At 37.3% G+C, this 16,020-nt stretch overlaps 3 protein-coding genes across 8 annotated transcripts in view; all 3 read left to right on the top strand.

Moving 5' to 3' along the window:
• Positions 1-3,092, top strand: part of LOC111495697 (glycine cleavage system H protein 2, mitochondrial-like) — a 40,019-nt gene extending 36,927 nt beyond the window's left edge. For all 4 annotated transcript variants that reach the window (XM_023145858.1, XM_023145859.1, XM_023145860.1 and 1 more), the window contains one exon: positions 2,880-3,092. In XM_023145858.1, coding sequence (XP_023001626.1) covers positions 2,880-2,893 — 14 coding nt within the window. In that variant the 3' untranslated portion in view covers positions 2,894-3,092. The remainder of the gene's footprint in view (positions 1-2,879) is intronic.
• Positions 448-3,046, top strand: LOC111495696 (glycine cleavage system H protein 2, mitochondrial-like). Its single transcript, XM_023145855.1, has 3 exons — positions 448-699; positions 1,668-1,927; positions 2,765-3,046. The coding sequence occupies exons 1-3, from the start codon at positions 621-623 to the stop codon at positions 2,891-2,893; spliced, it is 468 nt and encodes a 155-aa protein (XP_023001623.1). The 5' UTR covers positions 448-620; the 3' UTR covers positions 2,894-3,046.
• Positions 3,093-4,480: 1,388 nt separating the features above from the next.
• LOC111495653 (chaperonin 60 subunit alpha 2, chloroplastic) lies at positions 4,481-15,141 on the top strand. Of its 3 annotated transcripts, XR_002720334.1 has the most exons (10): positions 4,481-4,640; positions 4,726-4,900; positions 5,390-5,511; positions 5,610-5,817; positions 5,902-6,047; positions 6,160-6,466; positions 7,620-7,870; positions 9,620-9,820; positions 10,011-10,398; positions 14,857-15,141. XR_002720334.1 is itself a non-coding variant. In XM_023145781.1 (9 exons), the coding sequence occupies exons 1-9, from the start codon at positions 4,575-4,577 to the stop codon at positions 10,296-10,298; spliced, it is 1,764 nt and encodes a 587-aa protein (XP_023001549.1). In that variant the 5' UTR covers positions 4,481-4,574; the 3' UTR covers positions 10,299-10,709. The 3 variants fall into 3 exon arrangements, 2 of the variants coding, with proteins under 2 accessions (XP_023001549.1, XP_023001550.1); XM_023145781.1 differs by lacking the exon at positions 14,857-15,141 and having other exon boundaries at positions 10,011-10,709; XM_023145782.1 differs by lacking the exons at positions 4,481-4,640; positions 4,726-4,900; positions 14,857-15,141 and having other exon boundaries at positions 5,443-5,521; positions 10,011-10,709.
• Positions 15,142-16,020: the final 879 nt, after the last annotated feature.

Here is a 16,020-nt window from a genome sequence, read left to right as displayed (position 1 = left end):
AAATTTTTTTTTAATTCTTTTTCAAAAGTTTAGTATATTGTTTCAAAAGTACTAATTAATTTTAAAAAATAATATTAAAAAATTTGAAGACAATTTATAAAGTTTCGAGAAGCTGTTTTCATCATCCTTATATTGACGATAAATTTTTTTTTCAACTATTATTATAAAAGTTAAGGAATTAGTATTACTTTTAAAATTTTATGTATATTTTTTTAAACATAATAGTAATAATAATATCAAAGATATTTTTAAATTTTTAAAAGAGACCGAAGAGTATGAAATTTTTTAAAGTTTATTAAAATATTAAGAGTATTTTAATAAAGGTATGTTTATTAATTTACTTCAAAATATATATTATATATATATATTATTTATTTATTTATTTATTTTCTTGGTTATATATATATATATATATATATATATATATATATATATATATATATATTATAGGCGGCATTTCCACAGCCTACTGTGCTGTGATACTGATCCCTGAAAGCTAATAAAAGTCTCTTTCATGAAACTGATCTCTTAGAAGTGACGGCGAGCCAAACAAAGCATTTAGCAGCGAAACAAGCTTCTGTCGAGAAAAGGGTTTTTACAGAGCTTTCTAAGTTTCATCAATGGCGTCGAGGTTGCTTTGGGCTTCAAGAGCTGCTTCATATCTCAGGATCTCAATTCCCTATAGAGGGTTTGCTTCTGGTGAGCCGAATCCACGTTTTTTATGTACTGGTTTTCTTTTTTCTTTCTCAGTTATTGTTAGCCTGATTGTGTGGTAGATGAATATTTAATGTTGGCGAAAGGAAATGAAACTGATCGATCTGCTTTTCACATTGGAAGATCTCAGTTTCCAGCGATGAGTTTTGTTTATATTTTCCGTTTGTTTGATCAGTGGCATGAATTGCTGGATTTGTTTCGTTTTATGTATTTGTCTTGTGAATTATTGAGGTGATTATATAATGAATATCTAGATCTTAGGCAGATGGATGAATATTTGCCATTCTGCATTATGATTTTTTGAATTTTTACTCGATTTATAAATCTTTTCACCTTCCATTTGAATTATGATGTGATGAATCTCAAACATAATATTCGATTCTACTTTCCTTTTTATCGCCTTCCTTTAACTTGTTCATGTGTTCTTATTTCAATCTTGTTATTTGAACTAACGCAAGTGCCTTGGTGACCTTTCTAGCTGCTGATATCCTTAATTATGTAGTTTTCTAGTTTTGATATTAATTTTCCTTCCTGAATTTATTGTTTTCAATAACTTTCTGTTCTTTTTCTATAACAAAAATGTTGTGATAATTTTCATTTCTGGAAGTTTGCACTTCATATTCTTGATATTTGCATCTACTTAACATGCAATGAAAGGGATCGGATGTAGAAGTATAAATTCCATATGAGAAGCAAAAGAGACAACTGTACATTTGCATGATATACATTATATAGCATAGTCTTATGGAAAGGAAAACTGTTTCTCGATTATTCGACGTCTTACAAGCGAGCAAAATTGAGAGTATAATGTTTCGTACTGTCACATGATTGCAATGGAAGTCCAATTTTTGCATTTAAAGTGCATTGCAATGGAACTATGGAATATCTAGCATTCAAGTTTATGTTTAAAACTTCATGTGAAGGGAAATAACTTGTACCTTGAATTTGTGCAGTTGTGAAGGATTTGAAGTATGCCACCTCTCATGAATGGGTGAAAATAGAAGGGGATAAAGCAACTATTGGCATAACTGATCATGCTCAAGATCATTTGGGTGATGTTGTTTATGTTGAATTACCAGAGGTTGGAGCCTCTGTTAAACAGGATGGCAGCTTTGGTGCGGTAGAAAGTGTCAAGGCTACCAGTGATATTAACTCTCCTGTGTCGGGGAAAATCGTTGAGGTCAATGACGAGCTCAGCAGTTCCCCTGGTCTGGTGGGTTCTTCGACCTCATATTCTTACTCATTATTAAGTTTATTTTACTTCTTCTTTGCACTTTTAGATACTTTAAGATGGTTTCTATTTAACGAATGACTCGAGTCGTAGTTTCATTACTTGACATGTCTACGTTGGTGATATAAAGCAGTGTACTAGTAGCTCATACTATGCGAGATCTCTCTCGAAATATCTGGTTAATGTAAATGTGTGAAGGTAGATTTGCTGCTCATTTGAGTCATACCAACTCTTCTTGTATCATGAAAATGTTGTCATTGGAGTTTGCATATTGCATATTCTATATTCTTTGGATTATTCAGCTTTCTTTAGCCATATTCAGGAGCCAACCTGCCAATACCTTTGGACGTTTTCTTAACAATTACTATTTCTTTGATTATCTTCCCCATTGCGTCTACTGAAAACTTTCTAGTCATTTTGTGTGAAATCTCACATTGGTTGGAGAGGGGAACGAGTGCTAGCAAGAACGTTGGGCCTCGAAGGGAGGTAGATTGGGATATCTCACATCGGCGGGAGAGGAGAACGAAACATTCTTTATAAGGGTGAGGAAACCTCTCCCTACCAGACGCGTTTTAAAACTTTGAGGCTGATAGCGATACGTAACGGGTCAAAGTGCACAATATCCGCTAGCGGTGGGCTTGGACTGTTGCACCTTTGTTTGTTCCTTATAATCGGTCCTTTCCTTTGCTGCATATTAATGAAAGTTTAGGACAACTCCTTTGTTTATACAGATTATGTAGATATCATTTTGTTTGTATATGAGTATGAGTATGAGTGATTTGGCTGTTCTTGATGAATATGTTTGTGTTAATAATGTAGGTGAACTCAAGCCCATATGAGAATGGATGGATAATTAAGGTGGAGGTTAGTGACAGTGATGAACTGGGAAGGTTGATGGACTCTGAGCAGTACTCCAAGTTCTGTGAAGAAGAAGATTCAAAGCACTGAGAGTTCATTGAAGATGTCAGCAGCCTTATCAGATCTTCCTTTCTTCTCTTTTTCTTCAGTCTTCTGGATTTCCTTTTCCTTTGTAAGACTCACAAAAATGGTGGAAATTTCCCCACTCAGATAAATAATTTGATCCCTTTGAATCTGCAACTATTGTTATGTTGTGAAAAATCCAGGAAAAGGGGGCCTTTGTTCGAGATGCCTACCGTCTCATTGCTAGACATCAATCGAAATATATTGAAACAAATACAAATAAAAGAACAATTTAAGGGGAAATTTTTCTTAAAACATAAGAACCTCGAGTATGGGTGCTGGTGCCACGTGCCACTGTTGTTTTTCTCTCTTCTAATTTGTTTTATTCTTATTGTAGCCGGTCCTAGGGAATAGAGTAGGTCGTGTATTTTGTTATAAATGAAAGAGGATTCATTTCTAGCCTGTATTTTGGAGAGATTTTACTATTAATCCATTTCCGTTTCCAATTATAACAAAACAAGGTAGTTTTCACAACCGATGGTCTTTTTGGTCTTACTACTGATAAGAACCAAGACATTTCAATCATACCATATCAACTTTAAGGAAAATGAGTTACATTTATTCTTATATGTTACGAGTAGATGATAATTTAGAGTTATAATTTTTCATTAAAGTATTTCATGACATTTTATTTACTTCAAGGTTACATCTATACGGTAGCTAATTATGATCATAATGTGTGAAAGTTACCGCTCTTAAAATATCTCACGGAAAGTCAACTATAGGAGGTCAAATGTTTTCATTTTGAAACTATATAAAGTCATATTATCATCCTAAAGAAATTTGAAAATTTTAGTAAAATAACATTTTTGCTTTAAGCCAATACTAAATTTCTTTCAAATTCTATGTACTTTAAGTTATCAAATTTAACAGGATTGATCTCAGATCAACTTAACATGATTGATCTCGGATTTCTCAAACCCTTTATAATCGTCCAAGCCCACCGCTAATTGTCAGTTTTGGGCCGTTACATATAACCATTATCCTCACGATTTTAAAACACTTCTACTACGGAGAGTTTTTGCTTCGTTCCCCTCTCCAACTAATTTAAGGTCTCACAATCCACCTTTTTTTTGGGTCCAGCGTGCTCGCTGACACACTGATAACATATATTGTCTGCTTTTGTTCGTTATGTATTATCGTCAGTCTCACGGTTTTAAAATGCATTTACTAGAGAGATGTTTCCATGCTCTGATACCATTTGTAATAGCTCAAGCCCACCGCTAACAGATATTGTCCACTTTGACCAGTTACATATCGCCGTCAGACTCAGTTTTAAAACACATCTACTAGAGAGCTCTGACACTATTTGTAATTAGTCAAAACGCATTGCATATATTGTCAACTTTAGCAGGTTACATATCGCCGTCAGACTCACAGTTTTTAAACCATCTACTGAGACAGATTTCTACGCTCTGATACCATTTGTAATAGCTCAAGCCCACCGCTAACAGATATTATCCGCTATGTTACATTATTAGAGACCGGTTTTGATTCATGTAATCTCACAATAACCTAAATAAATCTTTGTACACCATTTGTATGACCAAAACGAGTGAGGGAGAGCTCAGGCATGGATTCCGAGTCCAGACTGGTGTAAGTGGATAAAACCGTCGTCTCTTCTCTTCTCGACGACGCCAACAACCTTATGGAAGTCCCCGCCCGTCTTTCTGCTCCGGCTCCCGTTCCCCGAACTCTTCTGTTCCCTGTAACGGTCAGTCTATTTCTTTCTCTGTTACGGCAAATCTTCTCTGTATATGCATCCGTTCCGTCACTAAGAGTTTCTGGATGTTCTGCAGAAGCTCGGTGGGAGTCAAAGGCTATTTCGGTACGCGAGAAATTCATGGAAGATGAGAAATCTTGTTGTCAGAGCCGGTCCTAAGAGGATTTCTTTTGGTAAAGAATGCAGAGGGGCATTGCTAGCTGGTATTGATAAATTAGCTGATGCTGTTTCTGTCACGTTAGGACCCAAAGGTTTGTGGGCCTTCCTATTCTCTTTAATTCTACTAATTTTCTTGAGCTTGGATATGTCTTGTCTTGTAAAATTCTGTTTAATATTGTATATGCGTGTGTGCGCGTGGGAAGCCAATGTCTAATTCTTAACGTGTTCAATTTATTGGTTAAATTGTGTGCTGGACTTAAAGTGGTGAGTTTATGATGTTGTTTCTGTTAATAAAATTGCTTTGCATTGTATTTCAATTAATCAATCGCTTCTAATTTGAAGAAATTTAGAAGGAAATGTATGAGCCTATGGAAACACAATTTGCTGGAGTTGCAATTTCTGAAATGACTAAAGGAAAAGAGGGGAAAGTTTGACCATTAAAAAATTCTCTGGCGTGTAATTTCATTGGTAATTAGTTATTTATTGTTCAATCTACCCTGTGAATGGTTCAAGAATGATGCATAGTAGCTGTATCTTATCAGTTTTAGATATTTTAGTAGTTTTTTCGCCAAAATGTGCAGGACGCAATGTTATTCTCTCAGAAAAGGAAACGCTTAAAGTGGTTAATGACGGTGTTACAATTGCTAAAGCTATTGAGCTTTCGGATGCAATTGAGAATGCAGGAGTGGTGCTGATCCAAGAGGTTATTCATGGTTGTTGGTTAAAATCTCAATTTTCTAAAACTTGCTTGGGTTGGGTTTAAACATCTAAGATATATATCTTTGAGTTGTTGGCTTTCAGGTTGCTAGTAAAATGAATGACTTGGCTGGAGATGGAACCACCACTGCAATAATTTTGGCACGTGAAATGATCAAATCTGGATTATTGGCAGTTTCCTTTGGAGCTGATCCGGTTTCATTAAAGAAAGGAATGGATACGACTGTAAAGGAGTTAATCGAGGTCTTAAAGAAGAAAAGTACTCCTGTACAAGGAAAAAATGATATTAAAGGTTCTTTCTTCTCATCTGGTTGAACACTGGTGAAGTTTCATTTGGGAAGTAAATGGTGCTGAGCTAGCCTCGTCCTTTCTGCAGCTGTTGCGATGATATCTTCTGGAAATGATGAATATGTGGGGAACTTGATTGCTGAAGCTATAGAAAAGATCGGCCCTGATGGTGTGATTTCAATCGAGTCGTCCAAATCCTCAGAAACTTGTGTAATAATAGAGGAAGGAATGAAGGTAAACGATTTAGCTGCAAAACCGCTCGTGTAGTCTATGTCATGTGCATCTGAAAATCTATATCGTTGTCTCTTCATTTTTCCTTATGGTTCGATTGTATCTCTTTCCACAGATTGATAAAGGTTACATGTCACCTCAGTTTGTTACAAATCAAGATAAGTCTATTGTGGAGTTTGACAATGCAAAAGTCCTAGTAACCGATCAAATAATTTCGACTGTCAAAGAAATCATTCCTTTGTTGGAAAAGACCGTACAACTTAGTCTTCCTCTGCTGATAATTGCAGAGGACATCTCGAGACAAGTTCTAGAAACTCTAGTGCTGAACAAGGTACAGGGTTTAGTTAATGTGGCGGTTGTAAAATGTCCTGGGCTTGGTGAAAGAAAGAAATCTCTATTGCAAGATATTGCACTAATGACAGGTGAACTAAATGCTTTTATGAACTGCTATATGCATGCTTAAATGTTTGTTATTTCAGTGGCACATCTAAGTAATAAAATTTACTCAAGACTTGTATTGCTCTTATACGTTTGCTTCGGGGTTTTGGAAGAGGGGAGGTTTTCTGGTTCAATGACACTATACATCGAATTTTATTTAATTATATTAAACATTATGGTGGTAATGTGAACTTATCATCTTTTATCGATTTTCCGTTCAGATTTTTTTGAGTAGCACTTAAAATGCCCACATATATTCTTAGGTTTTCTGTCAAATCACACATCGGTTGGAGAGGGGAACAAAGCATTCCTTACAAGGGTGTGGAAACCTCTCCTTTGTAGACACGTTTTAAAACTGTGAGGCTGACGACGATACGTAACGGGTCAAAGCGGACAATATTTGCTAACGGTGGGATTGAGCTGTTAGAAATGGTATTAGAGCCAGAGACGGTGTGCAAGCGAGGACGTTGGGCCCCCAAGAGGTGTGATTGTGAGATCCCACATCGGTTGAAGAGGGGAACGAACCATTCCTTATAAGAGTGTGGAAACCTCTCCCTAGTAGACGCGTTTTAAAACTGTGAGGCTGACGATGATACGTAACGGGCCAAAGCAGATAATATTTACTAGTGGTGGGCTTGGGCTGTTACTCTTTCCGTTCATTGCTTGTATTGCATTTTGCCCTGAAGTTGTATAGCACACCTTTGTGTCAGTTTTCATGGTTACTGGAAAGATCCTAGAGTATTTTTGGGACGTGTCCAACTTTTCACAAAGCTTCAAAGCTATACCATGAATGTTTGAGATGGTAGAAACTCTATTTAAATCTTTCAGGTTTATTTTTCAGAGTGCAAATTGAGACCTCAATATAGGTATTTTGGTGCTATTATTTCTATTCTTCTTCTGCCCTCGATAAGCTTTATAGTAAGCCGTTTTTTTTTCCTGTCCGAGCAATCATCATCCTTGCCTCCCATGTTATGTTAAACTTGTTAAAGTAATGATATAACTAAATTCACAATAACCCATCTGCTTAAGCTTTTGGATTTAGTGATGATTTAACATAGTATTACAGAATGATGTTATGACTATCTGATTATGTTACGATACGATATTAGATAGTTGACTTTATTTTAAAATCGTCAGGTGCTGATTTTCTCTCTGGAGATTTGGGTCTAGGACTCGAGGGTGCAACATCAGACCAGCTTGGAATTGCTAGGAAAGTAGTTATAACATCTAATTCAACTACAATAGTTGCAGATCCCTCTACTAAAGCTGAAATTCAAGCAAGAATTTCACAGATTAAGAAGGATCTTGTTGAAACAGATAATTCCTACCTCTCGAGAAAACTTTCGGAGAGGATTGCTAAGCTTTCTGGTGGAGTTGCTGTCATCAAGGTTTGTGGTTTAAAACTATGGTTGGAGGTGCAGCTTTTATGAGAATTTTCACCATTTATTTGACTAGATGATTTTCCTGTAATGTGTCATATGCTGGTCCTGACTAACTGAAATTTTTTTCCTACCCTTATTAGCTATGGACACCATGGCGATGGGTTTAGTTCTTCCTCGTCGTATTAACTGAAAGCAGATTACCTTTTAGTGCAGTATTTAAATGGAAGTTGGAAGTTGGAAGTATCTTATGTATCAAAGGGAGAGACCCTTCAAAGGCCAAGGTTTAGAAAAACACTTTTCAATTGAATATAGGGGGTTATTGCAAAAAGAATCACTCCATGATGAGACCACAAAAACAACCGTTTCTTGAAGATCCTTCCTCGTCGCCTTCTTCTCCTTGGAAGATGTAATAGCCCAAGCTCACCGCTAGCAGATATTATCCACTTTAGCCTGTTACGTATCGTTATCAGCCTCACGATTTTTAAAACGTGTTTGCGAAGGAGAGGTTTCCACACCCTTATAAAGAATGTTTCGTTCTCCTCTCCAACCGATGTGGGATCTCACAATCCACCCCTCTTGGGGGCCAGCGTCCTCGCTGGCACACCGTTCGGTATTTGACTTTGATATCATTTATATATTGTCCGCTTTAATTCGTTACGTATCGCCATCAGCCTCACGGTTTTTAAAACGTTTCTGCTAGGGAGAGGTTTCCACACCCTTATAAGGAATGTTTCGTTCTCCTCTCTAACCGACGTGGGATCTCACAAAAGACTCTTGCACTCCTTTTTTCGAGTGAACTTTCCTAAGGAGAGCCCTTATTCCATCAAACAAAAGGATTTTTGCCTTACGACTGAAAATTTGGCGGACCCAATGAGATGCTGGGTGGGATTGAAGGTCTAGATCAAAAGTTTCAAGTAAATCTCCACCATAGTTTCAAGGTGAATGGAACACTTAGAAGGAGACAGGCGACATCCTCGCTGCCAGTCTTGGAGATGGCACAACAAGAAGGAGATTCTCATCTATTTAGGTTCCTTTCTTGAGATTTTATCCCAAGTGTTTAAACTCTCGAGAAACATGGTCGAGAAGAAAGCATTGCACATCTTAGGGTAGGTAGCCTTCCAAATAGCCTCCGAGAACTGAAAGTTGAATGCTTCTTGTTCCTTCGTGAGCATGTTAAAAGGGGTCCAAGACATTTGAAGAGAAGGAACATGAAGAACCACAAAGAGCCGATTTTCTTCTTGTTGTATTGCAGCATGTGCTCCTCCTTGCTCCTGAGTTTCCTTACAGAACCTCTCGATGTGCCCGATTAAATGACACCTCCTACACGTCACATCTGGCTCTCTCTAGCTTCTAAAGTTTGGATGATTCTGCTTCCCACAGTGCCTTGTTAGCAATCCTAATCAACTTGTCTGAGTATTCGTTAATGGACTCAGAAACATTCATGTGCATTCTCTTGAATTCCCTCACCAAGTTCAACATTTTCATGTTTTTAATCCTTTCATTTCCTTCATACTCACCTTTGAAGAATTCCCAGATCTTCTTTGCTGACTTCAAGGCCATAATTTTCTTGAATATGATATGAAACACAGCTAAATATAGGCAGGCTCTAGCCTTTACTTTCTTGTGACCCTATCCTTGCAAGTCTTGATCTGGTTCATTGTTGTGTTATTTTCTTTATGAACAGTACAACATCCAAGGAGTTAAATATTTTCTTCTGCTTCTTTTTTATTGTATGTGCTAATGTGGTCAAAGCAGGTGGGAGCACATACTGAGGTGGAACTTGAAGACAGGAAACTCAGAATTGAGGATGCAAAGAATGCGGTATTTGCTGCCATGAATGAAGGCATTGTTCCTGGCGGAGGTGCTACCTATGTTCATCTCTCTGAATTTCTTCCTACCATAAAACATTCAATGGAAGATCGAGACGAGCAGATCGGTGCCGATATTGTGGGCAAGGTATTGTGGATACCCCTTTTCTCTGCCTTTGTTTCCGCCTCTCTTCATTCTTTAGTGGAAATCGAACTGCTATTATCTTAATACCTCTTTGATATGGTGAAATGGAATGCTTAGACTTGGATGCTAGTGTTCTTGGTAGATAATCTAAGTATTCTATTATGAAGAAGATGAATATTGCAACATATTGCAGGCACTTCTTGCACCAACAAAATTCATTGCAAGTAACGCAGGCGTTGACGGAGTAGTTGTTGTGGAGAAAACTCGAGCCTGCCATTGGCGACATGGGTATAACGCAATGGCAGACAGGTATGAAGATCTTATTAATGCTGGTGTATTAGATCCTTGCCTTGTTTCAAGATGTGCACTTCAGATTGCAGCCTCAGTTGCTGGGATCATTTTAACGACTCAAGCCATAATGGTGGACAAAATAAAGAAACCAAAGCCACCCGTTCCTCATGTTCCTGGAATATCTCCATGAACGCAAAGAAAAGAAAAATAGACGTCCCGGGAGTTGACATGAAAACACGAGAGATCCGCCATGGCTTCTCTGCTAAGCTTCTGAGCTTGAGTTGAATAAGGTAAAGGTTTAAGTAGCTTTCATGTTGTTATGAAGCATTAGATTAGGGAAAGCTCCCATTTTCACCTGTGGCTGATAATATGATGAAGGAATTTAACTTATAGGAACTGGGTTTAGCTCGTCTAGTTTTCATCTGCTCGTTCTTGCAAGAAAATACTGATAGCAGAAAAGTTTGCCCCTGTTTTCTTATTACCACAGTTTTGGTATTGTTATTAGGGTTTCTCTGTTGTAAAATATCAACATTTTGTAACGACAGTTCCATTATCTTTCATGTCCGTAGAAATGTGAGCATCTGGTCGTTCTGGGCCAAAATGGATATCCATTTTGGAATTGCTTTGTAATTAAAGGGTTCCTATTATGGAGTGAATCTATTTTAGAGTTTTGCAAATAGGGACCCAATTTGGGTTGTTTTGAAAGTTCATAAACTTAGAAGGAATGCCGAACATGTGATGCAATAGTCCCAGCCTATTGTTAGCTGATATTGTCCCTGATGTTAGATATTGTCTTCTTTGGACTTTTTCTTCTGGCTTTCTAAGGTTTTAAAATGCATCTACTAGGGAGAGGTTTTCATACCCTTAAATAAAATGTTTCGTTCTCCTCTCCAACCAATGTAGGATCTCAATCCACCTTCTTTTGGGGTCGAGCGTTCTCGTTGGCACTCATTCTCCTCTCCAATTGATGTGGGATCTCACCATCTATCCCCTTCAAGGCCTAGTGTTCTTGTTGGCACACTGCTCGGTATCTAGCTTTGATACCATTTATAATCGTTCAAGTCTATTGCTAGCCGATATTGTTCTATTTGGGCTTTCCCTTCTGGACTTTCCTTCAAGGTTTTAAAACGCGTTTGTTAGGGAGAAATTTTCACTCTTATAAAAAATGCTTCATTTCCGGTTGAACACAACTCTTTGTGGGAAACACTCACACTCTTTATTAAGACCAATCGAGAAGAGAATACAAGACTATGTGTAGAATACTTTTTGGATTTCTTGGATGAATAACCTAGGTAGGGTGGATGTGTATTTATACTGAAGCCTACGCAATCTAACCTAACAAATCTAGATCTAAATCTAACCAATCTGAATCTTTTTCCTAAAATACCTAGTTCTCTTCTCCTAAAAGGAGATTTTTCCTAAAATCTCTACTAAAATAAATATACAATGGGCTCGTACAATTATTGGGCTAGTGATGATATTTTAACACTCCCTCTCAGCACTAGTTCTCATTCGCTGCACCATGTTGAGTTGACAGCAAAAACTCTCATGTTTGCCAATATTCAGCCCTTTTGTAAAGTCTGCCACTTGGTCATCTGTCTTGATTTGCTGCATCTCGATTTCTTCCTTCAAGACTTTCTCTCTAATGAAATGGTAGTGTACCTCCACATGATTTGTTCTAACATAAAACACCGAATTTTCTGCTAGGCGAATCGCAGATTGATTGTTGCAATGAAGTGGTATTGGATACTCAATTTTCTGGTGCCAATCTTCCATCAAAAGTTTTAACCATGTATTTTCCTGAGCTGTTCCAGCTGCTGCTCTGTACTCTACTTCTTTAGTTGACAATGATATTGTTGGTTGTCTTTTGTTACATCAAAAAATTATTCTCGAACCGAGCTTGAACGCATACCCAGTGATTGATCTTCGAGTAACGTGGTCTCCTGTATAGTCGACATCACTATATTCAGCTAGCTTCCAGTCTTCGCTTCTTTTGTATAAACGATTGTAATTGATTGTACCTTTGACATATCTTAAGGTCCGTCGAGCTGCATCCAAATGAGGCTTCTTCGGATTTTGCATATTGATCGACTCCAACTTCATTTTCGAATTTCTTCGGTTGGTCCATGTAGAGCTCTCTGTTTAACTCTCCATGCAAGAAAGCATTATTCATATCAATCTTCTATAATTTCCAATCTTTATTTACCGTAAGTACGGGAGGAACTTGTACGATAATGATCTTTGTCATTGGACTAAACGTTTCATCATAGTCTAGTCCATATTCTTGAGAGAACCCTGAATCTATAGTCTGAGCTTTGTATCTCACGATTGATCCATCCGAGGTACACATTATTTCGTAAGCCCACTTGTAAGATATGAGTTTGGTATCTTTTGGTCTTGGCACTAATTCCCAAGTTTGATTTTGTTCCAGGGCTATAGTTTCTTCCTCTATCGCTTTCTGCCCAGCTGAGTTTTGTGATGCTTCTTCATATGTCTCCGGCTCATTAACTTCGTCTTCTACTGCATTGGCATACTCTGGATTTGCCTTTAGGATTATTTCTGAATGTCTGAGTTGTTGAGGTGTCATTTCATTTTCACTAGGCTCGCTTGGTTGAGTCACTTCTTGCTCGCCAACACTAGTGTCACTTGAATCTTCAGGCACATCAGCACTAAAGCAAATGTGTACAATTAATTTGCTCCCCCGTCTTTTGTGGAAGAATCTCTTCAGTTTGCTCCTTTGTGTTTTGTAAAAGAATTTCTTCCGTTTGCTCAAGACCTGGTAATTCTTCCTTCTCTTTGGCCACCCCTCTTCCATTGTACCGCTTTGATCGTCAATCATGTGGTTTAAGCATCTTGAATCAATGATCCAGTCATCTTCGTAATAGATATGCTCTTCCATCATTGTCATGAGTGCTAGCTCGTCTTCTACTATTGGACATAGTACCTCTGCATCTCATTCATCCTCTATCTTCTTTTTGGATATTGTCATATTGCTTTCAACCGACTTTTTCCTGGACTTAACAATATCTAGACATGTGGCCCTTTTTCTCGCAATTATAGCTAATACCTTTAAATCTCTTTCCTTGGGAACTCTTGTTGTCGTTCTTCTGAGCTCTCTCGGGTTGTGAAGTTCCTTTGTGACTTCTTCTTTTGTCACCATTGTATTCACGTTTGGTAGACGACCTATTATTGCTCCGACTTTCACTTGTGTAGAGTGTTTCTTCTTCACCCTTCAATGTGATAGCCTCCCATTTGTTTAGCCATGACTTCTTGGCTGGCTAACAAATTTTCGAACTCTACAAGTGATGGTTGAGTGGGCCATCCTTGTACAGCAGTAATAAAACTTCTATATTCCGGTCGCAATCTGTGGATTATTATCCTCTTCATTCGAGATTCTACAATGGCGGACTTCGGGTCTAGTTCAGTAATCTCCCGACAAATCGACTTGACCTTGTGGAAGTACTGAGCAATCGTCATGTCACGTTGTGAAATTGACAACAACTCATTCTCCAGAAGTTGTAGCCTTGTATCGTTCTTCTTTGAGAACATCACGAATGTGTCCCATGCCCTTTTCGGTGTCTTGTCATCCCAAATATGTTCTAACATCTCTTCTCCGATTGTGGTCTTCAAGGCAAACATTGCTTTGCCTGCTTTGATTCTCCATTTACGCAAGGCGCCATTAGAATCCTCCTCTGGCGGCATAGTTTCACACCCGCCAACGATCTCCCAAAGATCTTGCCCTTGTAAATAGGACATCATGCATGTTGCCCACGTGTTGTAGTTGTAGTTGTTGTTGTTGAGTTTCTTGATTCCTCGAACGTTTTGGAAATCACCTATCATGTTGGCCATACCTTAGTAATACCAAACAAGCTCTTTCAACACAAGACTTGCAGAGTCACAGACTACTCACGACACAAAAGAAACTCACTCACTACTAATCTCAAGAAATCGTTTATGATGTGGAAGATCAGATAGAGCTGCAACCACAGAGCATACTAAGAATTCCAAGAGATCAGATAACATATACTAACCATGCTCTGATACCAATTGTTAAACACAACTCTCTGTGGGAAACACTCGCACTCTTTATTAAGATCAATCGAGAAGAGAATACAAGACACTGTGCATAATACTTTTTGAATTTCTTGGATGAATAACCTAGGTAGGGTGGAGGTGTATTTAATCTAAATCTAGACCTAACAAATCTAAATCTAACAAATCCAATCTAAATCTAATAAATCTGAATCTTTTTCCTAAAATATCTAGATCTCTTCTCTCAGATATTTTTCCTAAAATCTCTACTAAAATAGATATGCTTTGTACAATTATTGGGCTAGTGATTATATTTCAACATTTCCCTCTTCAACCTACGTGGGATCTCACAATCTACCCTCCCATTTGGGTCCCAGTGTCCTCGCTAGCACTCGTTTCTCTCTCTAATCGATGTGAGATCTCACCATCTACCTCCCTTCAGGGCCCAACATCCTCGCTAACACACTGACCGATATATGACTCTGATTCCATTTGTAATAACCGAAGCCCACTGCTAACAGATGTTGTCCTCTTTCGGTTTTCCCTTCCGAACTTTCCTTCAAGGTTTTAAAACACATTTGCTAGAGAGAGGTTTCCACACTCTTACAAAGAATGTTTGGTTCCTCCTTCCATCCGATGTGGGATATCACATTTTAGAAGTACGTTAAGATACTAGAATCCGTTAATCGAGTGAGCTGTTTTTAGTTCTTCTGCAGTTCATTGCTGAAGCAAACAGTAAGATTTACAAATGCAGTAGCAGATCATGAGAAGATAAAGACTGAAAGTGTTGTACCAACCTGCATTAGAAAACGATAGCTGCAGCTGCTTTAAGTAAAGTGTAATACAGGTTGCCTTCTGCCTATTTTAAGACAAAAAGTTAGGAAATAAATACGCATTTATGGTAGCTCAATGTGAAAGAGAATTAAGATAGGTTTAGAAACTGTGTTTCAAAGTATGTTTTTTTTCATTTTTTTAGAATAAAAAATTATGTGTTTTACTAAGATACGATGAGTTGCCCTCGTGGTCAATAAGCATCATGCAACTTATAAACTCGGAGGAAATGAGTTAAAGCTAGGATGATCGTTTAGCTAAGATTTAATATCCAACGAGCTCTCTCGAATGTAGTAGAGTTGATTATTACACTTATAGATGTAAAACATACGTATTTGAATGAATTTTTCTTATTTTTTACCCATTTTCTTTCATAAATTTAAACAAATAAAGTTAATCGTTTGAGAATCATGAATTTGTGAACCGTAATTCAAGTATTTACAATAATATTAACTTGAGATGTTATCTTTTTTGTTTCCAAAGTTCAGACAATGTTAATTTCATTAAGGGCGTTCGAATGACTCGAGAACCCAACCAACCAGGATTACACAATCCAAATCATAAGGTTGGGTTAAGTTAAATTTCTTGAAAATGGAAAGATTCAAGTCAGTTTGTAGGTCGACATTTCTTTGGTTGAGCCAACCCAATCAACCGGAAAATAACGTTACAAACCAATTCTAGTATACTTGTTTGATGTTTGTAATCAATATTAGTAATGAATATCTATCGTGAATAAGTAAGATTTTTTTTTTTAAATAATAATAAATAAATAAATAAAAACACCATACCAACCTATAAAAGTTTCAGTTGAAGCCTACACACATAGCTCATAGCTCACTCGTGCTAATGTATACTTGCTTGGTCTAGAGACCAAAGATTGGTAAAAAGAAATGCCCTTAATAGCTTTCCTAATAAGAAACACTTTAATTTGGTTTAAAATTTCCATTTAATTATTATATTGTACTATCGGACATATATTTTATTAATTATCATCTTGAAATCTCATAATTTTAAATTTTAGAGCGTTTTTGAAATAAAAAAATTAATCA

The sequence above is a fragment of the Cucurbita maxima genome, unplaced genomic scaffold (assembly GCF_002738345.1).
Source record: "Cucurbita maxima cultivar Rimu unplaced genomic scaffold, Cmax_1.0 Cma_Scf00021, whole genome shotgun sequence".
In the NCBI taxonomy this organism is placed as follows: Eukaryota; Viridiplantae; Streptophyta; class Magnoliopsida; order Cucurbitales; family Cucurbitaceae; genus Cucurbita; species Cucurbita maxima.
Note: the sequence above shows the minus strand (reverse complement) of the source record. Positions and strands in the feature narration are given on the sequence as shown.